At 35.7% G+C, this 27,843-nt stretch overlaps 5 protein-coding genes across 8 annotated transcripts; 2 read left to right on the forward strand and 3 right to left on the reverse strand.

Moving 5' to 3' along the window:
• Window positions 1-874: 874 nt before the first annotated feature.
• Window positions 875-13,121, reverse strand: LOC111463399 (suppressor of RPS4-RLD 1). 2 transcript variants are annotated; one of them, XM_023107328.1, is made up of 25 exons: window positions 12,796-13,120; window positions 12,577-12,686; window positions 11,449-11,907; window positions 11,255-11,370; window positions 11,127-11,171; window positions 10,886-10,987; window positions 10,731-10,811; window positions 9,502-9,568; window positions 9,307-9,407; window positions 9,089-9,196; window positions 8,133-8,203; window positions 7,933-7,989; window positions 6,176-6,284; window positions 6,002-6,082; window positions 5,328-5,414; window positions 4,444-4,650; window positions 3,568-3,902; window positions 3,312-3,398; window positions 3,142-3,241; window positions 2,732-2,823; window positions 2,612-2,650; window positions 2,425-2,515; window positions 1,753-1,850; window positions 1,364-1,673; window positions 875-1,176 (listed from the first exon to the last, which is right to left on the reverse strand). In XM_023107328.1, the coding sequence occupies exons 1-24, from the start codon at window positions 12,915-12,917 to the stop codon at window positions 1,385-1,387; spliced, it is 3,054 nt and encodes a 1,017-aa protein (XP_022963096.1). In that variant the 5' UTR covers window positions 12,918-13,120; the 3' UTR covers window positions 875-1,176; window positions 1,364-1,384. The 2 variants fall into 2 exon arrangements, with proteins under 2 accessions (XP_022963096.1, XP_022963095.1); XM_023107327.1 differs by having other exon boundaries at window positions 11,255-11,907; window positions 12,796-13,121.
• Window positions 13,122-14,219: 1,098 nt separating this feature from the next.
• Window positions 14,220-17,534, forward strand: LOC111463630. 2 transcript variants are annotated; one of them, XM_023107650.1, is made up of 2 exons: window positions 14,220-14,695; window positions 17,395-17,534. In XM_023107650.1, exon 1 carries the CDS (start codon window positions 14,502-14,504, stop codon window positions 14,673-14,675), a length of 174 nt encoding a protein of 57 aa, XP_022963418.1. In that variant the 5' UTR covers window positions 14,220-14,501; the 3' UTR covers window positions 14,676-14,695; window positions 17,395-17,534. The 2 variants fall into 2 exon arrangements, with proteins under 2 accessions (XP_022963418.1, XP_022963419.1); XM_023107651.1 differs by lacking the exon at window positions 17,395-17,534 and adding an exon at window positions 17,068-17,085.
• LOC111463078 lies at window positions 17,341-17,729 on the reverse strand. The gene has a single exon (XM_023106888.1). It carries the CDS (start codon window positions 17,727-17,729, stop codon window positions 17,463-17,465), a length of 267 nt encoding a protein of 88 aa, XP_022962656.1. The 3' UTR covers window positions 17,341-17,462.
• Window positions 17,730-18,579: 850 nt separating this feature from the next.
• Window positions 18,580-22,800, forward strand: LOC111463627 (probable prolyl 4-hydroxylase 9). Its single transcript, XM_023107647.1, has 8 exons — window positions 18,580-18,794; window positions 18,901-19,020; window positions 19,239-19,396; window positions 20,177-20,279; window positions 21,096-21,191; window positions 21,387-21,452; window positions 21,565-21,684; window positions 22,551-22,800. The coding sequence occupies exons 1-8, from the start codon at window positions 18,669-18,671 to the stop codon at window positions 22,635-22,637; spliced, it is 876 nt and encodes a 291-aa protein (XP_022963415.1). The 5' UTR covers window positions 18,580-18,668; the 3' UTR covers window positions 22,638-22,800.
• Window positions 22,801-23,131: 331 nt separating this feature from the next.
• Window positions 23,132-27,836, reverse strand: LOC111463625 (molybdate-anion transporter-like). Of its 2 annotated transcripts, none has more exons than XM_023107644.1 (9): window positions 27,467-27,836; window positions 27,042-27,186; window positions 26,393-26,561; window positions 25,715-25,973; window positions 25,354-25,442; window positions 24,852-25,034; window positions 24,666-24,751; window positions 24,474-24,558; window positions 23,132-23,809 (listed from the first exon to the last, which is right to left on the reverse strand). In XM_023107644.1, exons 1-9 carry the CDS (start codon window positions 27,672-27,674, stop codon window positions 23,675-23,677), a joined length of 1,359 nt encoding a protein of 452 aa, XP_022963412.1. In that variant the 5' UTR covers window positions 27,675-27,836; the 3' UTR covers window positions 23,132-23,674. The 2 variants fall into 2 exon arrangements, with proteins under 2 accessions (XP_022963412.1, XP_022963413.1); XM_023107645.1 differs by having other exon boundaries at window positions 23,642-23,795.
• Between the last annotated feature and the right edge of the window lie 7 nt (window positions 27,837-27,843).

A 27,843-nucleotide genomic window follows, 5' to 3' on the forward strand; every position in this document is an offset into this window, starting at 1 on the left:
CATCAAAATACAAACCATTTTGGTAGGCCATATCCAACAAAACCAATATAAAATTACCATAAATAATCTAATAAAGTGAATTCCAGCATTGTCAATACTTTATAATTAACAAAATGTGGCCTCCAGGGATTATAGACTTTTAAGGCTACGCCACTTATAGAAAATATAATGTTATTACTTCACTTTGTGGTTGCATAATCTTGTCCATTATGTTTCAACATAAACCTGCAAAAATTTGCTACAAATACCTTACCCCTCTTCAAATCTCATTCTCAAAACCCACATTGTCTATGCATTTTCGTACCAATTTATTGCATCAGGAAAAGATTAAAGCATCAACTTCGTAGAGTTAAAAGTTTCCCTTGAATTCAAAAGTTAGTGTTCATGGTGCTGGTGGTGTGGAGTGAAAGCATCACCATATCGTTGAGACGAGTCTTGCAATTCTTACCTAACCATCCATGCCCTAACACTTTTGGTGGGATGCATTTGTATTCACTAACTTTATAATCAATCGCTTACCTACCGCTATTCTAGTCAATCTTTCAGCATGGGAAAAGGGCTTTTCATTATCTGTTTCTTCCGATGTTTGCGTGTTATCCTTTTGAGTTTTTCTTTTTGGATTTTCTCTTAAGATTTTTAAAATGTATCTATTAGAAAAAAGTTTCCACACCCTTACAGAGTATTTCGTTCCCCTCTCCAACCGACGTGGGATCTCACAATCCACCCTCCTTCGAGGCCCAGCAACTTCATTGACACTCGTTCCTCTCTAATCGACATAGGATCTCACATTGCCTAAATTTTCTATTATGGAATTATCCTTTTTCTCGACTATACCTATAAAGTTCTACCAAGCAATAGCAAGCAGACACCAGAATCACGAAGATTGAAACAACATGCTTATACATGAATACAGCTGGATATTTTATTATCAACAGAAAATTTAGTTAATATAATGAATTTTACATAGAAAAATGAAGGGAAACTCAGAGAGAGAGAGAGAGTTCAGAATTTTATACTGTTGTTGGGGTTAACGACCAAATTTGTGTATGTGCTTTCAGCTTTGGCAACAGATGCCTGTGTGCTTGCCAGCCATGTGTCCACTTCATTGATGCAGAAGGTACGGTTGATTAAATTCCAAGAGAAACGAGTCTAAATTACAAAATCACATCGGCTTTCCTGCATCATTGTCAAATCTGGTCAGAAATCTTACAAATTAGAGTACTGCTCAGAATAGATGTATTTAGAAACAGGATGAGATGTTTCAAACAAACATATCTAGAACATGCTTCAGATACCTTAACCTTTCAGAAGGCGGAAATAAACAAACATATCCACATGCTACTGCAGATTTATTCTAACTCACCTTAATTAAATCTAGAGGAGCTCAATCATCATAAGAACTCAAAGCAGAAACAACTGATCCCGTTGTTTTAAAAGTTGATGCGACATCTGGAAATTCTTTCCACGATGTTGTCATCTTGAGAGATGGATACAACCAACTCTTCACAGAATCAACAAAACAATTTGGATCGAAATTCAACAAGGCTTCCCAATCCACTTGCAGTCCTCGTGGGATGTTCCCACAGAACTCCATGTTAGCTGCAAGAAGCAATCCAAGCAAAACAACAAATCCAACAGCCGCAGAGCCCCTTGAGAGTGGCATAAAATTGTACCTAAAATGCATTTGAGTTTAATAAAGAACCCTGCTGAATTAGCAATAGAATTAGTACCACAACTGTAGACATACTGTACCAGTAATAGCTCATCCTTAGGATTGCATCCCTCACACTTTCTAGAGTGCTAAAATCCATAGAGCCATAGTTTTCTCCGCAATAAGCATTGCATATTGTCTGAAAAAATGAAGTCGTAAGAATATTAGACTTTAACTCATTACTGAAAACAAAAAAAAGAACATTGGCTTTCAACATGTAGTGTTTGTAGCTAGATAGAAATCAGAGGCCCAGATGCTAATAAATTTAATTCCAATGATCGAAGGAGAAGGCTAAGAAGAATAAGGGGAGCATGTAATGGAGCATCTGACTCAAAATGTGGCTTGTCTGTTGGTTGCTCTCGATGACCATACAAAACCATGGCTACGATAATCAGTAAAGTAATTTGTTGATCTATAAACCCGTCCCTAACGAACGATCAGCTCATAAAGACTTGGTTGAAGGGGAAATGATTTTCCCGAAGTCGTGAAATTGGTTGAATCCAATTGCTCTAAAGAAGCTTTGAGGCTTTTGAGGGTTGCTCTTAAGAAGCTCAAAGAAAATTCACTCATTTTGCAATCTACAATTACCTAGAACTATACCCATTTTGCAATAATTTTCCCATCCTAAGAAATTCATAATTTCTCTGATCGGCTCTGATCATCAGGTACATCAACGAAAGCAGGCACATACAAGAGGTCTATAAGTAACATACTTCCCATGCTGTCGTCATCTCTGCATCAAATTCTTCCCATCTGGAAGCTGTACATGGAGTTCTGATTGCAAAATCAAATCCACGTTCTCCCCTGAAATAATTATATTGGAGAGGGAAAAGGTTAGAAGAAGATAAACATAAATCATAAAAATTACAAAATAAAGCAGCAAAGACGTGGTTAATTTACGTCTTTGCTAGTGTAATCCTCGTCCCTTCAAGTTGCTTCCTGAAACAAGAATGAAACAACAGAAAATAGGCATTAGAAGACATTTAAAGAGCTCAAGGCAATTGTTGCAGATTAGATTACCCCTCGAAAGCAGTACTGTTGCACCACGTAGCCAACCAAAAATCCTCACCAACCACTTTATAAAGATCAGAGCACGACTTTGCTTGCATAATCTGCAATAAATGGACATTACTCACGTTCGTAATTTGACGAGGCAGAAACGTTCTTCCTTTCGGTGCATCCATTTTAAAGAATTTTGTATTAATGAACTTGTGTATATTTTTGTATACCAGCCTGAACAGAAAACTGATTCTAAACTCATGACAGCAGAAATTTACATACGAACATATTATATCATACAAATGAGATATAAGAAAATATTCGCTGGATTCTGCTAAAATTTCAGTTAAGAAAAATTGTGATATAATCAGAGAATCCGTTGAGCAATTTGATAATCTTTCACACTTAAATTAACACAAAAAAAAACTCACATCTTGTAATTTTCCATCCCCACTCAGGTCCACCATCATGTCTGACTTGTTGTACACAAAGGATTTCTGCTTAATGACCGTTTTTGCGGCTTCTAGTGTCCTGTGGGGTCAACAATGATTAGAGCAAGCCCATCAATATTTGCATGAAGAAACCATTATTTTATTTTTACCTCTCAAAATTTGGGAAGTACCGAACCACTTTTGCTTGCCCAAGAATCATAGATGTATGAGATCCAAATCCAGAATTGAACTCTTCACTAAAATAACCAAACACCCAAAATTTAGACTGTGCTATAACAATGTCAGGTCCCACAATCACACAACAAAACAGGATTTTTTTTTCTTGTCACTAAAATAAAATATTGTTCATTGAGCGCAAAGAAACGACGAACAAGGTCTAATAGGACTTCATTTGATGAGAAATACCTTAGTTTATTAATCCACAAAACAGGATCACAGGGTTCGGAAATTTGTCTCCACTTGACAGCTAAAGAGTAAATATCTTGCCATGAAATAAAATTATGACCAGGTAATCTATCTTCCAGATGGCTACTTGAAGATGATGTTTCTGAAAAGCCACTAGTACTACAACCAGCACCACCTCTATTCTGGCTGGATATACTGGGCCTTTCTCTTCTACGAGCTCTTTTACCATACTTGGTTGTGTTTTTATTGGAACATTTCCATTCTGCTTGCAGCGAACGCCAAGTTCTTGAAATCCTTTGAGCAACATCAATGGCAGCTAATCCTGCCATGCGATGCTGGTAAACAGAAAGATCAGATTCAGTACTTCTTTAGAACAAGAGACTCTTTTAATTATTCCAGAGAAAATACATGCACAAAGAAGGGATGATGTTGGGAGCGGAAATTGTGGAGAATGCACGATACTGATCATAATAACGAAAAGATATATGCACATGAACAACTAGGTGAATACAAGTGAAACTAATTTTGAAATTTAGTATTTTATTTCTGAAATGAGTGAGATTACCTTCTAAATTTTAATGTAATATGTTATCCCACTTCAAGATTAAAATTTTTCCGCAGCTACTTATTCTATGGTTAGTCAAATCTTACTAAATACTAATCAGTGAAAGTGTGAAACATGAAGATAACACAAAACAAAATAAAGATCTGCTATATTCGATATGCAGAGCTTTCAAGAAACACTAAACAATGGTAAATTATGCTAGAGTAATTTAGCAATCAGCAAAAGATAAATTTAGTGGAATAGGAAGGAGTATAAGACATGCTGTAGGAGATGTTCACATAATTTTCAAATTATTAGTCACACTGAATCACCTGACGCCGATTTGACAAGAACCCGGGACAATCATACTGGATTTTTCTCCCAATATTATCAGCAGCCAATAGAAGTGATATCTTCTGCTTTGTCATCCCGTGGTCTTGCTTTCTAACTCTACCCTTCTTTAAAGGCTCGCGTATTGGAGGTTGTCTGAAAACCTTTTCGCAAACATCCTTCGGGTGCAATCGTTTGAACCAATACTCCTAATATTAAAAAATATTACACAATCACCACATGAGTTAAGAAATTGTTTCAAATCTGGAAAGCACAGATGCGTAGAATCCAAAATCAGTATTAACAAGCATATATTTTAATGTCAAATAGAGAAGACTTTTTCTTTATTAGTTTAAAATTAACTTCATACAAATATTTAATAAATATATAGGGATAATTAAAAATTTTGGTGTCTGGACCTGGTAATAAATGTATTTTTCCAACCTATCCCAAATTAAAGTAGAAACAAACAAACGATAATAATCGATCATGACCTCAATCCAATTTTAAACAACAATTTCCTCCCTACAGATGGAAATTTAAAAGTAATTAGAAGGATAAAAAGTACGAATCATTCGAGAGAAAGATAAAAAGGAGCTGTTTTGACTAGTGGTTTCAGGTAAATTATAAAACAAACGAACGAGAGCAAAATATCATCTTGACCCTTCCCTAAGTTTATAGTTTTTGACGGAAAAGTCCATGAATATAATTACAGTAATTGCATCGGAATCAAATAACTCCTTTTGAGATTTTTTTTTTCTTTTTTAATTGAAGCTTCAATGCACTGAAGTGGACAATGAGACAATGCTCGTAGGCATCACAAGAAGATAAAGAGAAATAATACGGTACAATAAAATAACCAAATATATTTCCAAAGGAACTGCACCTTGAAGAGTGGATCAATATCCCCATCAATAGAAAACCAACAAAAATCACTATTGCTTTTAGATGCTGTGTATAGAGCAATTTCCTTCTGCAATGAGTGAAAACAAACAAAAATTATACACAATCAATGAGAAGTTTTGTTTCTTGTAAAATAAAAAGCTAGAAAAGTAAAAACCTTAATATATTCAATATAAACCTTCAGATATCGACACATTTTAACGCAAATTAAATGATCAGTCAATTGCAAAATATTGATATACAAGTTTTCACTGAAAGTATAAAAACAGTTATGAGCAGATCATGCAGTCTAAACTTAAAACTGCAAATCTGCACCATAAATAAAATAAACAGAGCATTTAATCTGTAAGTAATCAAAGACCCGAGCTGGCTATACTTCGTGAAGCAAGAGACAAAGGTTCTACGGTAATGTTCGCATTAATGTCCATCTCAACCCCGTTCTACTCATATCCTAAGTGAGAATAAAGGAACCCTTGCTTATAAAATTGAAATTGCATATCATGGGTGCCTAATTCTTTATAACCTTTTCAAACCAATAACTGTCTCACCCTTTTCCTATTCACTAGGAAGAAAACAAGAGATCACCACCTATTTCTACAATGTGTTCATACAAATTCTGGGAAGAGTTGACATCCCTAGAGTCATCCAGAAATTAACCTGATAGAATGCTAGGCATTGAAGCATAAATTTGTCCATGGAATCTAGATCCAAATCCAAGGTAGCATCATAGTCCTTGACCTGCCATAAATAGCACACCGAGTAAGACAAAATGGCAAGATCGTTGAAAATACTTTTAAAAGATGAAATGGTCAACGAAATTCATTATTGTACCGCTAACCCATATTCTCCAATAGCATGGTAGCAGGAAGCTCGCAAATACAGACACTCAATGTTGGAATTCTCAATGTTCAATCCAATAGATAATTCCTTGATAGCCTTTCTGCATGTGTGAACTAGGAAAATTAGAGTAACATAACGACTGGACATTCTTACAACATGTCATTAGTTTTCAATTTCCAGAAATTTCAAGTTATCACATAACAAACTCTACAAATTTGTAATGTATTAGTAAGAACCCAAGTAATCAAATAAAATAGTTTCAAACTGCATATTATTATCAATCTTGTATATAACAACGTTTAATTTCATGAAGCTTTAACCCTAAGCATAGCATTCCTATAGAAAATCAAATCGGAAATGAACTCAAATTAAAAATCACAATCCCTTATTTGCTGCATCTTCACGAACTCCAATAAAAATCATACATGTGTCAAGTTGTAATTTTCTTTTTGGAACATTGTTGCTCTTAATCTTCCCTTCAATCTTTTCTCCTTCCAATCAGTTTTCTCGGGGAAAACCTTTTAGCAGAGGACCAACAGCCTCTTTATTTGTTAGTCAGAAGCAGCAATGGGGTGGTGTATCATAAGAATCTAGGGACATTCAAGGTATAGTGAGAGGGATTTTGTCTGAGGATTAGATTGGCAGTTTATAAGTATTAGGGTGAGGTATTGTTTGAAAACGCCTTTACAATAGGGAAGATGAGCGTTTTTCAACTTTAAGGGGTCATAAGAGGCATGCCTTTTTCCCACAAAATTAGGGATATTACTATGTTCGACTTGCTTGAGGTGTTTGATGAATTTTATGAAAGCGTATATATAGTGGATAAGGCTTTGAACGAAACTTACATTTATACTAGTTTGAGTTCGACACCCTTTCTAGATCCATGCCTAGGTCTGACCAAAAGCATCTTCCCACCTCATAAAAGGTCCTTTTTTTCAAAATGGTGGTAGGCTTGCCCTAAATTCATCTGTTTTAAGTGAGATTCCTCTATGTTTTTTTTTTCTTCCTTATTTATTTATGCAAGTTTACGGAAATTTACAAGAAAATTTACACGGGAAGGTCGGGTCCATGTCCAACAGAAGGTTTGCCAGTGTCAGAAGAATTAACACTAAGGAACCCATCCATGTTTTCCTTCTCCGTGTTTGGGTCTTAGAGGTGTGTTTCCTACAAGCAAACCTTAGAGGACCTTGATCATCATTTTTGAGGTGTTCATCTGCAAGGAAATGGAGGTTTGCTTGGCTTTTAGTGTGCATTGGTTTCAAGAAATTCTTGTCACGCCATGCTGGGAAAAGTTTTTCTTCATCCTACTTTCCAAAAGAAAGGAAACGTTTTTTTTTTGTGGCAAGTGGTCTCCTGACAGTTTCATGAAATACCTTGTCCGAAAGGAATTGGAGGATTAAGGTCTTGGGAATTTGACCTCTCTCTGAATCTTAAGGTTTTTTATGATATTAGTTGCAGCCTTTTATGTGTGGGTGTGCGTGTTTTTCTTTATCCCTGATTTTTGAAACCCTTTCTTGTATTTTTTTATTTTTTTATTTTGTTACTTTTTTTCTTTGCTTTAGTGTTTGCTTGATCTTTTTGTACTCTTTGATTGTCCTTGATGAAAGAGGTTTTTCATTCTCTCTCAAAACAACAAATGTTCTCATCCAAAAAGAACTCTCTCAAACTGAAAAAAGAAAATGAAGGGAAAAAAAACTATATCACATCAATTCAAAAAATTTATAAAAAGACACGAGCAGAACATATACCTGTGTTCCCCTATTCCATGATACAGTAGCCCGCACAAATGATATGCTTTGACAAACCTATCCATTAGACATTATAATTTTTATATGGTTCCTCCTTCACAAAACAATACTCTGCAAAGGGTACTTGTGAAAATAAACAAGCTAAATATTGATGAACGGTAAAAAAGCATGGTTAGAATGGAACAAGGAACAAAACTAACGTGCTGTCCATCTGAAGAACTTGATGAAGACATTCCAAAGCCTTTGTTGTGTTTGCCAAATCTTGATAGAACTATATAATTAAGTATCACAATTAACATACTTTCTAACTTCCTAATAGATTGACAAAAAGAAGGGCAGGGAAGCAGAGAACATGCAAATAATAAAAAATAATCCAAAGTGCAATCTGAAAGGAAACTGTTCGCTCTTACAATTTCAAATGGCATTACAAACATTGATCAGAGTGCTTATAGCGTGCATAAAACAAATATATATGACGTGCTCAGGTGACTAAAACATGTCCCCGTAGTAGCTAGATTGCATGGTTTTTTCTCTATTTTTAACTAGAAGGAATATAAATTAGACTAGGAAGGCCTTCGAATTCAGAGACCACAAGGAAACAGCTTTAGTATTTACAAGCTACCTTTTAGGAAGACAACAGTGATAAACAAAAAGAATATGTATTATAATTGGTGAACCGTGTAAAAGATTTTTTGGATTTATAGAGGGCTTATTGATAGCTAGCTCATGCGTTCGAACATGAAAAGAATACTTGGAATTACAACATCTGAATAGAAGGATATATTGCTGAGAAGGTAAAGAACTTCATGGACTTTGCAACATGAAATAATAGATAACTTGACCTTTCGATTTTGTTGTAAAAAATAAACAAAAATACCAACCAAATATCATTAATGTGGGCATAGAACCCACGTCAGAGAAGGGGAGTGAAAGCACACAAAAGCCAACCAAGGGAAGCGCGTAGGAAGGAAAAAGGTAGAAACTACATTTTATAGTTTCTGAAATTTTACTCTATTTTTAGAAACGTTATTAAAAAATTAGAAAGAAGACACAATATGAATTATCAAACAAGTCTATTTCTTAGAAAATTTGATACATAAACAAAAAATAAGAAATGAAAACGTTATCAAACAGATCCGTAGTTAATTATCAGTACCTGAATTAGATGGCCCCACGCCTCAAGGAAATTTCTATCTAATTGAATTGATTTCAAGTGTGCCTCCTCAGCCCCTTTGTAATCACCAATTGAAGACAATGCCAAGCCCTGGAAACCAAATTTACTGCTTAGAGACCGTAAGGATTTTTCCCAGAAGAAAGTACGTAAATATATGCCAGACTCCGATATCATTAAAACCGGGCAAGTAAGAAACTCACCAAGTATGTATATGCAGATGTATTACACCCATCCACCTTCAGACATTCAGACAAGTCCTCCACAGCAGCGTAGAAGTCCTTGAACTTGAAATTAACGATTCCTGCATTCAAGTGATAAAAACTCAGATGAACAAGGAACAGACTTTTACGAACTGAAAAAACGAAGTGATGTAAAGAGCAAGTTAGATAAATTACCCCTTTCATGTAAAATATCTGCAGAATTTGGCTCAAGCTCCAGTGCCTTAGTTAAATCTTCAATTGCCTAAATCAAGAAGGAATTATAAACAAATTAATGTGAATCAAACATATAGCAACACGCAAGAGATTGTAAGCAATTTAAGGAGATGTTGCTTGGGAGCACAATCTAATTGAAGCTAAGCTCCAAATGCTCAATCATAAAAATTTATAATAAATAATAGGGAAAAAGAATATATTTTTACCATTGAATTTAGCAAGTGTACTAACAATTTTCACCCAAAACATTCTACTTTGTCAAATTGAACTCTAGATTTAGATAAGTGTTGCAATTATTACCTACAATTAATTTCTCACTGTATTCACCTACTAAAAATTTAGCAAAAGCAGAGTAAAATCGCCCTAAACTATTTCAACAAAAATCAAGTTTGGCACAAAAATAAGTCCAATCAATGAACAAGATTGACCATTGATTCTCCCAAAGCCCATATGTTCAACAAAAATCTAACTCCAGTATCGTTTTTCCAAGTGCTACCAATAGAACTAGACATGATTATAATTCATAGAATGCACATGAAAATATCTTTTCAGTAATTTATCAAACAAAAGTAAGATATCAAATATAAACTTTCATACTTATTTAAGTTTAGAGTAAAAACGGCAAAAATAAAAAAAAAAACTTACCGAAGCTCAAGGTTCCATCCGATAAAATTGAAAGTTTAAGGTAAATCTTAATACATTTGGCCTATTTCAGGTTAATTTTCTTCACTATAAAGTATACTGTACATTCCCAAAATCTGCATTTAACTAAAATATGGTTGCTTCAATAAAAAGGTTTATTTTTAAAATATTGAAACAAAATGATCAAAGGTTGGCACAAGTATATGGCCGTGAATTTTCCACTTAAAAATTATAGGACAGTTAGGGAAGAACGAGGGATAAATTCATTTGATAAAGCATCCTGAATTGGATTTTTGTGGTTACATGTTGGATCCCTTTTTAAAGTTTCTAAACTATTAGAGATCTTATAGGGGGAAAAATCATAGAAAAGAGTTTAAGATGAGCAAATTTTTCATGCAGAGGTGTGATGGGGATCAAAATATTGTTGCCAAGAACGATGTGCTTTTATCCAATGGTTGTGGCGTTCTCTCTTGCAACTTCGTTCACACTTGCTTTTATCCAAGAATTGTTGACCAAGACATACAATCAAACGTTTATATTGAACTTACCTCAGCAGATGCTCCTAATGCGGCCCGAGCCTGCCCTCTTCGTTTCCATGCCTCACCAGCAAATGGGTTTGATTCTAAAGCCTGATATTTAATTAGATTAACAAAAAAATTGTCAATTAATTATATTTCTCTTTCATATCTTATCATCCACGTACCTTTGTAAAATCACCGATAGCAGCGTCAAGCTCTCTTTGGAATGCATAAGCTGTTCCTCTTCCAATTAATGCCTCAGGATAACTGGGATCTTCCTTCAATATCTGTGGAAAACTAAAATGGCCCTTAACATTCTCCAGAAGTTGACAGTTAGGCTTCTCCTACCCACCCATTTGCTATCAACTAGACATAACAAATCATGAAAGGAGAAGAAAGGACCATGCACTAAGAAACAGATATTACCTGGTCAAAGATAGAAATAGCGATAGCATACTTCCCTTCATTGACCTGCCAAAGATTAGAATGTCGGTCTAGAGAATATTTAATTTCTAAAACACGTAACATGAATTAGAAGTATATAGTATGTGTACCTCAGCTATGCCTCTTGATAGTCGGAAATCTACACGTATTGACTTTGTCTTTGAAACTTTAGCAACAGGGAATTTCTTAGTTCTCTTGGCTTCATCACTTAAATTGCCTTGTATATCTGCAATTTTAATTGGCTTACTTAAAATGTCATTGGAATCACTTGATTTGCTATGGAAAGCCGTTACTTTGGACTTACTAGAAAATTCAGATATATCACTTCTTAAATCATGCAATTTGGAAGCATCATCATAGTCACTACGCCCATTGCTTTCACAGTTAATGTTACTGTTCTGACCAATTTCTTCGCTTCCGCCTTCAAATACAGAAAGATTGTCACTTGATCTGCTGCAAACTTCAGACGCATCACTTGGATTCATGTAGAAATCAGGATGTTCCATTAATTTATCTTCATTATTATTTGTTTCACTCAATTTTCTGTTAGCAGGTGTAACTTCTGATTCAAGAACAACGGTTGAAAATCCCAACTCCACTTCTCCATTTTCCACATTGTTTTTGTCTTGTTTTTCTTTTGTCAAAAGATCTTCCAGTTCTAGCAATTGCTTCAGGTCTGCAGATTGACATAGAGCATACTGGTAGCCACTCTCCCAAACGGAAAGAGCGTCCCCTTTCTTTCCCAAGGAAAAGTATGCACGACCTAAACAACAAGAATCTCAAACTCAGCTCACAAATTTGTCAACAAATCTACAAATACTTTTATTTCAAAAAGTTAACAAACAAAAAATCCTAAGTGAACTCCCCGTGTGAGTTATTCAAAAATCATAGCTCCTTTTCAAGATGCGGAAAAAAGAATAATTTCCAATAATATTTAAGTACTCTTTATCCAGTATCGTTCCAGAGCAGCAAAGCTTTTTAGTGGAATTTAGTAAAGCCAAAGGTATGCTACACCAACAAATCTTTTGCAACTCTAACACATTAATTATAAGATCCCTCAAAGTTGGGAACACAACATCGCCCTATGAAATGAACAAAACTAAGGAACCCCCCACCCCAAGCCCCCCGGCACTACGCTGCTATACAATTTTTGTCACCGGATGCTGCAGTGTACATCCGGAAGACCCATGGTTCATGCCTCGTCTAGTTGTTAATCTCTTCAACTTCAACTCTTGTTCTCGTTCACTCGTTAGGAATAAGAAATAAAGGAAAAGAACTACTAAAATCCAAATCCAAGGACCTCAAATCGACATTCCAGTGAGTTTCGGGAGCGTAAGAATGAAGGATACGGCTACAATTTTTATCTTATCAATAATTGAATTATCAGAATCAGCTCAAAATCAAAAGATAAACGAGCTAATGCAATAAGTACCTTTGAGCACATAAGCTTGAAGAAGCGAGGGATCCAGCTGAAGCGCTCTGTCGCAGTCCTTAATTACATGCTTGTGCAGCTCCAATTGGCTGTAGCAGAATGCTCTATTGCTGCAAAACCGTTATCTCGATAATTAGGCTTGAATCAACTCACCAGTCCTATAAAAAATTAACAAAAATCGAAAGACAGCAAGTCAAGTGGGCAAGAATAGAACAAGACCATATGTCTTGAACGGTGCAGGACTTGGTTATGAGCGAGTCGAGGACTCTGATTGCCTTAGACCAGTCCTTTGAGCGACAGAACTTAGCGAGTTCGACTCTCTCGGAGATGGCCGGAGCCATTAATTCAGCTCGACGGAGGAAACTTCGTCGAGATCAGCCGATGGCGAATTCTATTCTTGTATATGTAGTTCTTTTGAATCAACCAGTCCCCCTCCCCCTCTCTTAGCTCTTCAAGGAGAAGTGTGGAATGGGATGATCGGAGCGTCCATAGTCGACCTGTATCGAGCTGGAAACGGGAAGCGCGAAGAAACTGAGACTCTCGGAAACGGCGTGGAGGATATATCCATTGAAGAACGGTGTTCACTTGCCGCTAATGTACGTGCGTTTCACACGTGTGGTCAAATGCCTTGCCGTGATACTATTGGTTGAGTGCGGTGACGTGTACTGGAAAAACGACAACATGCCCTACGGTTTTGTTTTTCTTAAAAAAAAAAAATTAAAAGAAGAAAGGGTTTGTATTTTGATTAGTTTTTTTGGCCAACAATACACGACACAACTTAATCTTTTTAAAAGTCTCCAATTTTTTCTTTAATAATTTAACATTTTTTAATGAAGTTCTGTCATAATTTCTTTTCCATAACTTTGTTAGATAATTAAATTTATTATTCTAATCTAATTCCGAGATATTAAAAAAACAACTAATTTGAACATAAATTATTACTTCGAGAGTTCATGCTTAAAGTATACAATATCATACTATTGTAAAGGTTCATAATTGTTGGGAGTGACTAATTTAAGTAATGATCATGGGTCCGTGATTTCTAACACTGTTCACTCCCTTTTCGCCATGATTGAAGTCATCCCCTCCATTTTTCGACCGAATCTTTTCGTTAAGATCATTTAGGTTTTTTAGAAGCTTATTTTAAAGCTTCAACTATATACCAATTCAAGTTTTAAATTTATATTAACAAAAATATTCAATGTTTTTTTTTACATTTGAGTTTCAATAAGAAATATTTTCTAATATGGTCATGTCATTTCAAAAGGCTCGAGTATTATTGGTTAATTCACCATACTAGTTCTAAGTAATCCAAAACATTGATTTTATTTTTATTTTTTAAGAAAATATTTCAAAAATAATTTAAAATTATCATAATTTTTTTTTTGAAGTAAATGTAGACTTTTTAAATTTAAACTATAATCTAACTGATTTGGGATTTCAATTGAAAATATCTGATCTAAAATTTAAAAAACTTAATTATATCATATTAAATCTAATTTACTCATACTAAATTTCCAGCAACATCAATTTAATAACATAATGATTATAAAAATAATTTTTCATTCGGGCGTTGCACTTTAAGAATTTAAAGACTTATAAGGGCATAAAAGATATTTATATTTTTAAAATGGGAATTTTTCCAAAGGGAAAACATTTAGAGGGAGAGAGACTAACGACGAAGAACGCGGGAGGGTGACCGAGAGAGAGATCGACGAACGCAGAGTGGAAGGGTAAAGAGATCGAGACTGAAGACGGGCAATTGCAAGCTATGAACCCTAATTTGAGAGTTTGAGTGCGCCGTCGAGGGGGGAGAGCGTGCAAGTCTCTTTGGCTGAGCTGATTAATTGAGTGCCCTAAAACACCAATTCTTATCGTTTTTCCACTTGACGATAATTTCAGGCTCCGGCGAAAGAGAGACGCCGATGGGCTTTATCAGAAGTAGCTTCTCCTTTATAGTGGGAACGGTATTTGGCATTTACGTGGCTCAAAATTACAGTGTTCCCAACATCAGGAAGCTCGCCAATACTGGGATCCTGATGGCCAAACACATCGAAGAGAACTACAGGAAGCCAAAGAAGCGGGAGGACGATGATTGAATGGAAGATTTACGAGCCAGGTTCCCCTTTTGACATAACTATTGAACAAGTGTTTTTTACTTCTGGGTTTGTAGGCAAAATTTTGTGGTTTTTGTTGTTTTCTGTTCAGGAAAATAACAAAAAAATGAGTTTCAATCACGTAATCGGAGTACGGAATTTATTCTTACATGAATGCATCATTGTTGTTTTTGGGTGGTATAGTGGCAATTAAATTGGGAATAAGTAATGCAACATTTTTTTGTTAAAACACTCAAGTATGCGTTTGATTCTTTGTAAATATTTATCGATCGTTTGAACGTGAAACCTACCGATGTTTATTTTATTAACAGTTTTATGCGTTTTTCCAAGATTATTCTTCAATTCTGCATTGCAGAAGACCTTAGGGGATATGGGACTGGGAATGGTATCTGTTCATCTCTTCATAGTTTCAATTATCCCTGGAAAGACATCATTAAGTGATTTATCCTCATTTTCATTCACTGATTCAATTAGTACTTCAAAATTGAGTTGCTTATCCAAATCATGACGTTTTAGTTCTTATCTAGTGAAATTTAAAGATGCTAGCGTAAATTCTATGCAAAGGAATGATGTATCCACTCTATCCACCTGAGAAAATTTTGGATTATTTTGACATCTGGGCATGGTATGCTCGACTTATTGAGCTTGTCAACTAGATTATTTCCATCTTAGTTGTATTTTGCTTTATGGTGTATGTTGTATTGGAAAAAGGTGTAGAAAAATTGGGTAGAACGACTAGGTATTATTCAAACGCATGACAGAAAAAAAAGAAAAAATAAATAACTCTCCGCATTGACAACTACAAAAGATTTAGAATAGTTACAGAATACTTGTACTGAAGTAAACTCTAATTGAAGGCTACAAAAATGAACTCAACTAAAAAAAAAAAAAAAACAGAGCTTCAGATAGTTTTCTTTTTTAGAAAAATAAATATTACTGGGTTTAGGCTATCGGGTAGTTCTTTAAGCCTTCCCTCCATCTTAAGCAGTTTGGTTTATTGGTTCTGACTAGGCTGGCATTTTTATATTTGGCGTATTCCGGTTTTAACTTCTTTCTAATTGCTATTGTGAAAACAATAGCTTTAAAACGTGAAGGGCGGCCGATATTTTTAAACGAGTGAGGCATTAGTGGTTCTCAATGGATCTCATTAACCATTGATAAAATATTTTCCCTATTCATGACATCCAAGAAAGCAATTTCCCCTTGCGAGGTGTTCTTAAAGAAGTTTCTGGAAGGTTTGATTTGCATTAAGCTATTGTTTAGTCCACCGAAATATGCACGGTGTTTCAGATTTCCATTTTGTGAAGAGGTGGTCTAGGTGAGTTGAACTCTGATAGGAACTGTAACACTGTGATTATTTGGCCGACAATAGCCTTTTAAGGCCACCTCACCTTGTTCGAGGGAAGGTTCGAGCTTCCCTTCCAAGTTTAATTTTAAAAAAGGTTCTAGAACGTGTCTGTTAGGGAGAACTTCCTCTCGTTCTATAAAATGTGGCTGGCATTCAATTATGTTTTTGGAAGAATCTTTGTGAGACTCATATGAAACGTAAGCTACTTGCCCATCTTTCTTGTTTTCTATGTCCCATTGTTTTGGCTTTATCTCCCATGTTATTGTAACGAAATGAAGAATATATTTGGTGACCATTTTTTATAAACTGAAGATGGGAGGATCTCCTTTGTTAGGTTGTAACATTTATGAAGGCAAAAAATTAAGATCTAGAATTGGATCCTTCAAAAAGCTAAATTTAGGTGATAGAAGCCTTTGCATTGTGATGGTTCACACCGAAGGACAGATTCTTCTGTCTGGATTAGCGAAGGTGTGCTGTCCCATACTTGCTTTCAATACAGCAGCCACTTCCATGATGCTAGAAACAAACAAACAGTCTTCAAAATCCAAAGGAGTATACTAATCTTCATAACTAAAATGGCTGGAAGGGTAAATCAGAATCTACCAGAAAAGATGCCTAATATAGAACAGAGGAGTGCTGTCCAATGCTTTGTGTATACTTTCTTCTAAATGGATTTTGCTTTGTGTCATTATGTGGAGTCCTTCCATAGACCCTTTCATTGCCAGATTGTCTGGGGGCTAAATATAAGTAAAGGCTCGGTTTACGGGAACCTCATTTGAGTAGGTTCAGGCCGAGTATTGTGTTGCTGCCATCACAACTGAAGTTTTGGTTATTACACCTTAATATGTGTGCTTCGGGATACTTTGCCTGATCAAATGGTGGCTAGCTAGGTTGCTATCAGCCACTTCATATAAACAGATATTAGTTTGAAATATGAGCACTCAGTTACTAAAGATTGCTTTAAATGGTATCGATCCGCTATATACTTGTTTTCATCAAGATTCATATTTACTTCATCCCACGTAGGTAAATCACAACCTTGATATCAATCTTTAGCCAAGTGGAGGTTCTTCAAAAGACTCCAGAAAGTTTGAAACTTGACCCACGGGCTGAATCTTATGCCCATTACTATGCTATGGTTTTCTATATGCTGTTGGTTTCCCTGGCTTCATTTTGACTATAACCACCGTCCATCCCCAACACCTCTATCTCATGATCATGTAATGGTGAAAATTCCAACCGATCGATAGTAGTAATATCTTGTGGAGTTAGCTATCCTCCATTCTCAGTGCCTTAAAAGAATTGAAACAGTGACAATTTTTTCACTAAATTTATTATTTTGCCAACTTGTAGGAGACAATTAACCAAACGCAGATGTTCTACTAAAACATGAAGAAATTAATTACGGCGGCACGTTGATCTCAGGGCACTCCTTGGCGGTTGATCACCGACGAAACGGCGTCGCCGGAGAGAGTGGGAGCGTCGGTGGATCCACCGCCACCGCGGCGGCTGGGTTTGGACTCGAGATGGCCTTGGGCTCCGTAGGCTTGGTTTTTGTAATCTTCCAAGTCCTTGTAATTCACGTACGGACTGGTCTCCAACGGAATGCCCTCCAATCTCTCCTCTTCACTTCCGCTCTTCCTTTCCGGTTGTTGCCGCTTCGGCTGATCGGCCTCGCGCTTATCCATTATCTTTGAATCCCAATGAGCTTATCCTTCCTCTTGGTTTCCATTTTTAACGTGGGATAATACGATTTCGGAAGGTCTTATTTTTTGACACGTTTATACTCCACCTGTACTTTCTGGTACCTTCCCGTTGACACGTGTCTTGCACCGACCGAGTGGACTACTTCCCATTTAGGTATACTCTGTAAATTTAGTGTTCGACTAAAGTTAATTTGTTCCATATCATGTTTCTCAAAGCTAATTTATTTTCCCCAGAAGGATAAAATGATTTATTTACCCCCATTTTTTTAAATAAATAAGCGTAAAATTATTTATTGATCCCTTTTCTTTGAGAAAGAGAGGCAGTAATTTTACGGACAGAGGTAATTGTTGATAGATTTCGGAGTTAAACAATCTAAGTATGCCTTTTAGAGATAGTGTCAGAATCTAAATATCGTCTTAATTACTGTCATATAAAAACATAATAACTGAAAGATCATATCATATTTAAGCTCATAATATTCCTAGAAAATAATAATTCGGACGTATTATTATGACATTTGAAATAACTTAAATTATTTTCGTTTGTAATATTAATTTATAGATTTTGGAGATTGAAATTGATGATCCGCCTGGTAAAAGTCCTAACACATCGGAAAACAATATATTATTTTAGGCTTGCCAAAAAAGGAAAAACAAGAGGTTTACGTCATCTTGAACCCACATAACTAAAAAATAACCATCAACGTTATTAATTAATCCATTAAATGTTTGAATGTGTATGATCTGGGGGTGTCTTCCCGCCATGCACATAACTTTCGACGACCGAAAAGACCTTTTTAACCTTTGTTTTGTTGATTAGTGTCAAAGCGCGAAGCCCGTCCAACTTGTCCATAGGCATCCGTAATCGGAAAATAGGAGGAATAAGGAAGAGATCGGTGATTCCATTCCAAGGAAAAGAAGATGAAATGCAATAACGGGAAAAGTAATTGGAGCTTCAGATCGAAGCTAGGCTTGCCAGTATTTATCTTCATTTTATGCCTTTTTTGTTTCCTCGCTGGATTCTTCGGTTCTTCTCTTCTCTCTCAGGTTGATCCGCGTGCTTCAAGTTTGTAATCGCTATTAGATTTCGCCTCTTTAATGCTTATATTTAATTTTTTTTATGATATATCATTGTTTTCCGACGAATAAGCAGGATGTAGATGACGATAGGCCGGGACCGAGGTTGCTTCAATCGGTCAGCGATCATAGCGAGTTCGATTTGATGACCTCGGGAGAAACCGGCGACGATTCCATTTCTTCGATTCCATTTCAGGTGCTCTCCGTTCGGTTTTATTTCTTATTTTCCCACTGGTATGTTAGTTTCACCGCATTGTTACTCTGAATGAGTTGTTCTTGTTAGGTTTATCATGTATTTATGTCAAAGATAACTTGATCGGCGGATGAACCTTGCAACTGGTTATTCGACATTCAGTAGTCGTTATTTATTTGTTTCAATTATTGCATGTCCAATTAAGGTTTTCCTAAATGTAGCTCTTGAGCTGGCGACCTCGCGCACTTCATTTTCCGAAGTTTGCAACCGCTGAGCAATGCCAAAGCATAGTTAATATGGCGAGACCGGCGCTTAAGCCATCTGCCTTGGCTCTACGTAAGGGAGAAACGGATGAGAGTACGAAAGGAGCCCGAACAAGGTATCTTCTGCTGCATGTATTGGTTCACATGACTTCATTAATTATCTTTTAGTTGCATGGAGTTAACAAAAATGCTCGATGACGTGATTCAACGAGTTAATGCGGTTAGACTATGGGGATTTCAAATGAGGATGGTTGTTTCCTGAAAGTATATGTGGAATTAGTATGAGTTATACTCGCATTCTCTAGGATAGACATTCTGGTTTTATTTTTAATTTTCTCATCCACTGTTCTTTGAACTGCCTCAACATCGGGTTCTTCCTCTATTCCCAATTATAACTTTCTGTTTAAAGATGTGATTTATTATGGCTGCAAAGTTATGTATTGAGATTTTTAAAAATTTCAGCATAATTGTACCTTCTTTCTTTTTTGTTTCTCCTTTTCAGTTCGACTCTTTGGTCATTCTCCCCTATAATTGTTGATTGGAGTTCCTGTTGACTCCTAGGCGTTGGTTTAGGGGATTTGCATGTACTTTTGTTATTCTATGTTATCAATGGAATTGATTCAATTCTAAAACAAATATTCATCCTTCCATTATTTTTTTAATCGCATTTTGCAATTGTTTCAAGTACAAGTTAATCCGGCAGAACCTCTGAGTTAGCCAAGGTTATGGGTGAAAATGGACAAGTTCTACTATTTACTGTTAGGAATTGAAGGTTCCGTTGTCAGGAATACATGATCATCCAAGTTCCTGGTTGGACTTTGGTTACAGGAATATAGAATATTGTAAAGGTGCCTGATTACATTTTCAATTTGACCCTCTCTCTGTGTTCCAAGCAGTTCTGGTGTTTTCATTAGCGCTTCCGAAGATGAAAGTGGGACTTTGGATGCCATTGAGGAAAAAATTGCAAGGGCAACTATGCTTCCAAGGTCGCATGGAGAGGTATTATGATAGTAGAATTCTATTGGTATATTGTCCGTAAGAGTTAGCTTTGAGAGGTATTTTGCTCTAGAATCCAGAATATATTTTGCATGGAAATTTGATGGGAATTGTTGTTGATCGAACTCTTTCAATCCCTTGGAGAAAATGAAACCATTGGCAAGTTACTGTGCATTCACCTCTATTGTCATTTCTTAACTTGGTCGCTATGAATTTACCTCTAATGTTATTTTCTAACTTGCTTATTATTTCCATCTATATTTGTAGTAGTCGAGCCTTCTTAAAACTTATTTTTTATTTTAAGAAGGCTCAACTAATACTTGACCTTTCTTAAATTTCCATCTAATTTAATGCTTGATGTGGGATCTTGGCCATCCATTTCTCATAGTCATTGATGGGCTTTAGGTAAATCTACTATGTGTCCGTTTTAGTGAGATTTTGTTGGTTATTCTAAGCTGATATTAAAAATTTCTTGAACTTTTTATTTCTTGTCTGAGAATGAAAGCCTGAAACTCAAAGAGGATCCTCTTCACATTTTTTTTGATAAAAGACCAAGGTCCATAATAATAACAGGTAACCGGAAACCTGATAATTGAGCATTGTATGCTATCCATTTGATGCACCCGAAGCTCTATATCTATGTTCCTTTCTTTCTTTTGTTTGTAGATTTTTGTTGTATAATAATGCTCCATTATATAATATAGTACAGTCATTTTCATTTGGTTTTGTATGTTGATGATGCTTTGTTGCGTCTGTAAAAGGTATCAAACTTCTAGTTTCCCAGATATTTTTAAATGGATTATGGATTGTGTGTTTCAGGCATTTAATGTCTTGCGTTATGAGATTGGGCAGAAGTATAATGCTCATTATGATGCTTTCAATCCTTCTGAATACGGGCCACAGAGGAGCCAAAGGGTACGAAGTAGATATTATCAGCTTTTCCTTTGTTCATTGCACGTACAAATTCACAGATGTATACGAAGTAGTTAGATGCAAGCATAAGCTACTGCATGTCATTTCCAGTGGTTGTTCTCAAATGCAATTTAATAACAATTCTGATGGTAACAGTGCTAAAAGTTGATTGTGTGGAATGCATGTTGCTAAATTCAGGTAGCTTCCTTCTTGTTGTACTTGACTGATGTTGAAGAAGGTGGAGAAACCATGTTTCCATTTCAGGTAAGACCATAATACCACATGAACAATGCGGCCTTTTTCTTGACATTTTCTTACATCCAGTCATTTTCTGAATACGATTCCAATAAGAACATTTATTCTGTTTGGTTGGCAGAACGGCTTAAATATGGATGGAACCTATAAGTACCAAAGATGTATTGGTTTGAAAGTGAAGCCACGCCAAGGTGATGGACTTCTGTTTTATTCTGTTTTCCCAAATGGTACTATCGATCCGGTTAGTGTTCCTACTCCTATCCTCTGTTGCTTGGACATGGTGGTTTTTAATTGGAATGCTCTATGGATTATTAATGTGTAATGTTGAAAAATGAGCTAACGAGGAGGAGCGTGCATGCTTTGTTCAAGCATGGAACTTCTTGATTTGCAAGTAGGAGCCTAGTTTTGCCATGAAAAAGAGTGAACATGTTTGCATCAAAGAACAGTAACCTATTTCAAAACTACGAACTGATATCGTACGGTACTCACTGTATTGACTTAACCAATTCTCAAGAAATTACAATTTTGCCACTGCTAATATCCCAATAACATTTCAAATGATTTACTATTAGTAATAGTTTACGTTTTGGTGCTGCCCCTGGTGACACATTCAGGAGATGTTGCAACTCATCTAATGTAGGAAATACAGACATATTAATTTTTTTAAAAATAAGCAATAAATGTTTTTATTTTCTCATTAAAACTACTGAGTTTTTGAATTTGTAATGGCTAAGAAATGAATAATTGTTTTTTTTCTCATTAAACTACAAATATTTGAATTTCTGTTGACTAAGAAATGAATAAATACATAAAAACCTTTTGAAACTATAAACTCCATCATGCATATCGTTGCATTTGAAAGCATGAAGGTGTTTATAATGTGAGAACAATTCTTTTCAAAAACGTTTTCTGTGGGCGATTTATTGTTTCGTGTTCTTTCCTTGTTTGTGCTTTGAGTTATTTCTTGCTTTGTAATTCAGAAGCATTATGTACTTTTTCAGGGATGATGATTAGTATTACATTAAATGGTGCCACTTTGTTTTAGCGTTTTCCTGTTCCTAAAAACGATGCTTGTCTGAATATCTCATTTATTGGATGCTTTTGTAGACATCACTTCATGGAAGCTGTCCTGTGATCAAAGGGCAGAAATGGGTGGCTACGAAATGGATCAGAGATCAGATAGAGGACTATTGAGCGTTATTATTTACTACACACGATGCGTAGTTCGAAAATCTCGACCTCATCGTTTACTCTATGATAAAATGAGTTCTAACATTATTAACATTTGATCCCTCCCTCCCCTGTCCCCGACCAAATAGCATAAAAGGTTTGTCTTCGATCTTTGTGTTTCTTTCCTTCTATTGTTTTAACTTGTTTCAATTTAGTTTGTTTTATTTAGTTCCTCTAGGCCTTAAAAGAAGAAACTTAGTATTTGTCATGCAAATTTGCCATCAAACTTACTATAATATTTGCTAACAAGGAGAATTGAATTGAAAATGTTTAAACTAGACTTAATTGAAAAGTACTCAAATGTTGTGAACTAAGATAAATATTTAGCATAAAATAAAACCAAGGAAATGCTCGACCTAGTAAATCAAAAAATGGATTAAATAATTATTGATTGAAATCTCATTTACTTCCTGTTTTTTCTTCTCTTTGTATGGATAAAGAGATAAGTTCCAGTCACATTTACCAAAACTTTATCAATATAAAAGCATTTGTTATTGACTAGCCAAGCAAAGTTAAGTACAAGGGTCCAAAGAAAAAGGCACAAAACCTAATATGGTTTGCTCGCTCATTCAAGTTTGCAAAGGTAATAGAAACCATGTTCCAAAATCGCCAGCGTGAGCATGGGCCTCTTAACCATTTAATTGCTCTTGGATACCAGAGAAGAGAAAAAAAAAGCTTTCATTCTTGAGGTTTGCATCCTACCTGGAACGTTTAAAGGTTCGCCTTTGGCAGCTACATGGCCCCATCAACATTGAAATTTGGGTGAAATTGTCCAGTCCTTGGCAAGGATTTAAGGTCTCGTCAGCAGGAATTAGCCGCATTGCCCAGAAACAGGGAAATGGGATGACTATGGGTTTGTTGAGCTTGAATATATTCGATGAGTAAAAACATAATTGGCACCCTATAACTTGGTCTTCCAAGCTTGAGTACTAAGATTGTAAGCGGCACTCCTAAATAGATGCCTACCATCTTCAAACCAAAGCTTGAAATTTGGGAACTGTTTACTGCTTTTGCCAATTCTGATATGGATGCTTTCCCCAACGCTTCAATGCATACATGCTACCGGCCGATGAGAACAGACTAAGGGCAGCAAATGCTATTATCACTGAATTTTCGATACGCCTGTAATAGCCATCCTACAGAAATAACTTAAGCCATCAATGAAATTTCTAATAAAAAAAGAAGAGGACTTGGTCAACCTTAAAAACTCATGTTTATGGTACCAAAAATCAACCTAACAACATGTAATCAAGTTTCCCGTAGATATTTGTTCTTATCCTCAAGCTTAATATACGCAGTATTTGAAGATCAGGACATCAAAAGTCTTGGATTTAAAGAAAACATACAAAGGAAATTTTGAAATCGTAAAATCTCCCTTTCATCTTCAATCTCAAATCCTATGAATTTCTTTACCAACTTCACTTACGGTAAGAAGGAAAACGAAAACCCTTGCCAATGTTTTCCTTGGGTTTCCCAAATTTTCATGAGACCCCCTTCATGGTAAACAAATCAGATTTAGACACAGGACAATTCTGAGCAATTTTTGACCATTTGGTTGTATTAGTTAGATTCAGACCCACCTATGATCCAGAACTAAGCTCTAGCGAAACATGCCTATTTATTTTATAGGATTCAGATTGCATGAGTGATGAAGTTAAGGCATTCTTCATTTAAAACAAACGCATTCTTTTCACCCAAATGAGCTGGCTATTGAATGATGGATGCACATATCAGCACCCACAAATGCCAATGCGAGCTCCGCCATTCTTAAAGAGTTCAATTGAAGGTAGAATTACATACCTGCAACAGAAAAAACAGAATCGCCGCATTTGCAGGGGCCAGAGATAGGCTAATCATCCCTCCACGTAACTTACTTGGCACATACCTAATAGAAAAATAACGAGAAAAAAAAAAGCATTGTGCAATCAAAACCTAATGTAGCCAAATTTAGGCTTTTGCAGATGCTATCATAATAATAAGTAAAGCACTTACATGGTCCTTAATCTTGCAAGTGAAGGTAAAATTAAACCTACACAGCCATGAAATAAGGAAAATAGCATCACTAAAACTCCAAGCTCCTGCATATTATAGATAAATAGATCAAGCAGTAGAACATGAAACTACTTATTCCTCGAAATTTCTCAAAAAGCCTAAAAGCATGAGTCATATGTAACCTACCTGATAATCAAAAGCCACAATTGACATCACAAGCCCTGATACAACGAAGCCATATAGTAAACAATCTTCAGTCCGAAAGGATGATGTTCTACCCATAAGCCATGGAAACAATGAGCTCCCAAGGATTCTGGATCCCAGCAAACATGGATATACCAACCCTAAATGTACTTCCCTCCCATCAGCCTAGATCAGAAATAATAAAATAACTCAAAAGTTCTAAAATTATGAATGCCTGTTAACTAAATCCAACAACAAAATCATTAACAAATTGACACTCCTAAAAAGTTATTAGTACAGTGATTTTGTTGATGCTTTAAAATAAGAACATCAAAATTGGAGAAGGCAAGAGAAATAGTTCTCTGTGGAATACAATCTGTTTTTGTCTTTATGTAACCAAAGTGGCATACAATTTCAAATATTATAAATCCTTTAACAAAATAACTTTAATACTTAAATGTTCCTATAATTACAATTCTCAAACATTTAAAACTTAAAGATATACCACTAATGTAGGAGCCCAAAGAATCCAAAAGAATGCAACAGAGAAGTGAATAGAAGCTTGTGCCCATGCCAATAACCATATCCTTTTATCTGCAAATTATGAAAGTTTATGAAGTCTGAGAAACTCTACAAGGGCTTATCCAAGAAATCCCTGAAAATGATTCGAAAGTATTTGATGGTTACTGGTAGGACGGGATTCAGCAAAATTATTATATTCAAATATAGCATATGATGTTAACGTGTGAACAGAGCAAAAATATTATATATTAAATGAAGTGGCAAAAATGGACTTGCCTGAAAATTATACCCAGTCAAACAAAACCTAAGACAAGATGTAAATATAAGGAACATACGGTGCTTACCACTAAAAATATATGCACTGAAAGAAGTTCTATAGTCCTCTAGTTCTATTCTTTGTGATACTTCTGTCCACCCTTTGATGATAAAAGTTGCACATATCAAAGCCAAGAAAACAGCAACAGTGGAAGGAGAAAACATATTCCTCTTAACATTATCACCAACCAGGCTATTCAGAAGCATCTGGTTTCCAATCAATGAGACAGACTCAAATACAGTCATTAGCCAAAATGTGTCACTTAACATATCTTGCCTGTGACCTTGCTGCAAGGGGAGAAAATTATATGAGGGACGACTAAGTTTAAATTAGTGCTTTCTTTCACACATGACACTCATGAGGTACTGCAGGAACTCAATTTTGAATCAACAAGACCAACCATTCAACCAAGTAAAAACAAATACTTAAACAATCGGGGCATAAGTTGAGATCAATAGAATAGAAAAATGAAAAAATAAAAAAACTTATTAAACAGAGTCAGTTGAATCAATTTAATTAAAAAGAAGTTGGTTCATGTTATTTCTATAATCTTTAACTTGAAGTAAAAAATGTACAATCAAAGTCCACTGATTTCATACTCGAGGGTCTTCAACTTCCTTGAACAAGTATGACAATAATGTAAATTTATGTCGCCTACTAAGATAACAACCTAAACAAATCCAAGTGGAAAACCATGTTAACAAACCTTTTCATGTTGAAGCACCATCCATGTTTCAAAACTGAATGAAAATATTGAGGTAGCAAGAGATAAACCAATACTGGCGACAAAGAGACTTGGATGCACAGAAATCCTCTTCCATATGGCAGTAACAAGGTGTATCATGCAAAACATCACACAACCTTCCTTTTGACCTCTACAAATAATAATAAAATCATTTATTAGAAGAACAGCATACACATCGATGTAGTTATAAATAAATTCTTAGTAATAAAATCAGAAAGGGAGCATTGGAGAAGATACTCTTCTCTTCAGTAAAAGCATAAGAATCAAAATTACAACCTAAAAGGTTACGGGAAAACAACGTTGAAAAATTTAGACTGCAGTCGTCTTTTCTTTATATTTCTTCCAAAACGTGCATTGTCCTATCCAAATGTTCATAACATTATGCGATATCACTATTTCCTTCACCACAAACATCTAAGCTCAACATATGAATATTGTGTAAATAAATTTCTCTGATACATTGCAATTACCAGAATAAATCTATGTTTAATTAGAAAAAGAATACAGCACCAGAAATCCATTTCCTGTGCATTTTGGCATATAGACGAAGATATCATACTGGCGTTTCAGAAATAGAACGTAATCGAGTAAGGAAGCGAACTACAATTACATCAAATCGGATAGAACGCCCAAAAAGGTACCAACGAAGAGAGAAGCTGCATATCCAACGCATAGAGACGACACTATCTCCTCTCTGTTTACTCCACGATACGTCAACTCAAATTCGCCATATACTGACCATAAGCCTTCCATTACTGTATTAGTAAAGAGGATAAATCAGGCACCGATTAGCAATATCCACGCGCCTCAACTGAAGGGAAATTTTACGTTTACTCAACTCGGTGAGCAAGAAATGTCAATGAAGGAAGGGAAAATAGTCTAGGAAAAGAGATAAATTAAAAAGAGAAGATCGCCGCCCGAGAGAGACTTGTTAGGTGATTTCCATTTCTAAATGACCAGATTCATGTAAATTTTCTTCACAAAAAGAGAGAGAGAGAGAGAAACAGTGTGCAGAGAGTGATGCACGGAACTTACGAGAGGCAAGAGAATAAAGAAGCAGGAACTTCCACTGGAAACTAGAAAAGGAGGATGAAAATCCATGATCGAACGGAGCAGGAGCTCTGGTGGAACCATTTTTGGAAGCATAAGGTAGAAGAAAGATCGAAAAAAAACAACAGAGGAAGATGAAGACGAACAAATATGGATTTAGTTCCCAAACTGAACTTTCGATGATCACCGCCATTTGTCTCACAGTTAACCTCTCAGAGAAGCCCTAGATCTGTAGCCAGCCATTTCTGAGAAAAAATAACCTGAGATCGTAAGGAGAGGAGGCACGGTGGGAACGACGAGCATTGCTCATTCTTCTATTCCACCGCTTAGAAATGGAACGGAGGGAAAAAGGAGTAAACATA

The sequence above is a fragment of the Cucurbita moschata genome, unplaced genomic scaffold (assembly GCF_002738365.1).
Source record: "Cucurbita moschata cultivar Rifu unplaced genomic scaffold, Cmos_1.0 Cmo_Scf00028, whole genome shotgun sequence".
NCBI classification, from domain to species: Eukaryota; Viridiplantae; Streptophyta; class Magnoliopsida; order Cucurbitales; family Cucurbitaceae; genus Cucurbita; species Cucurbita moschata.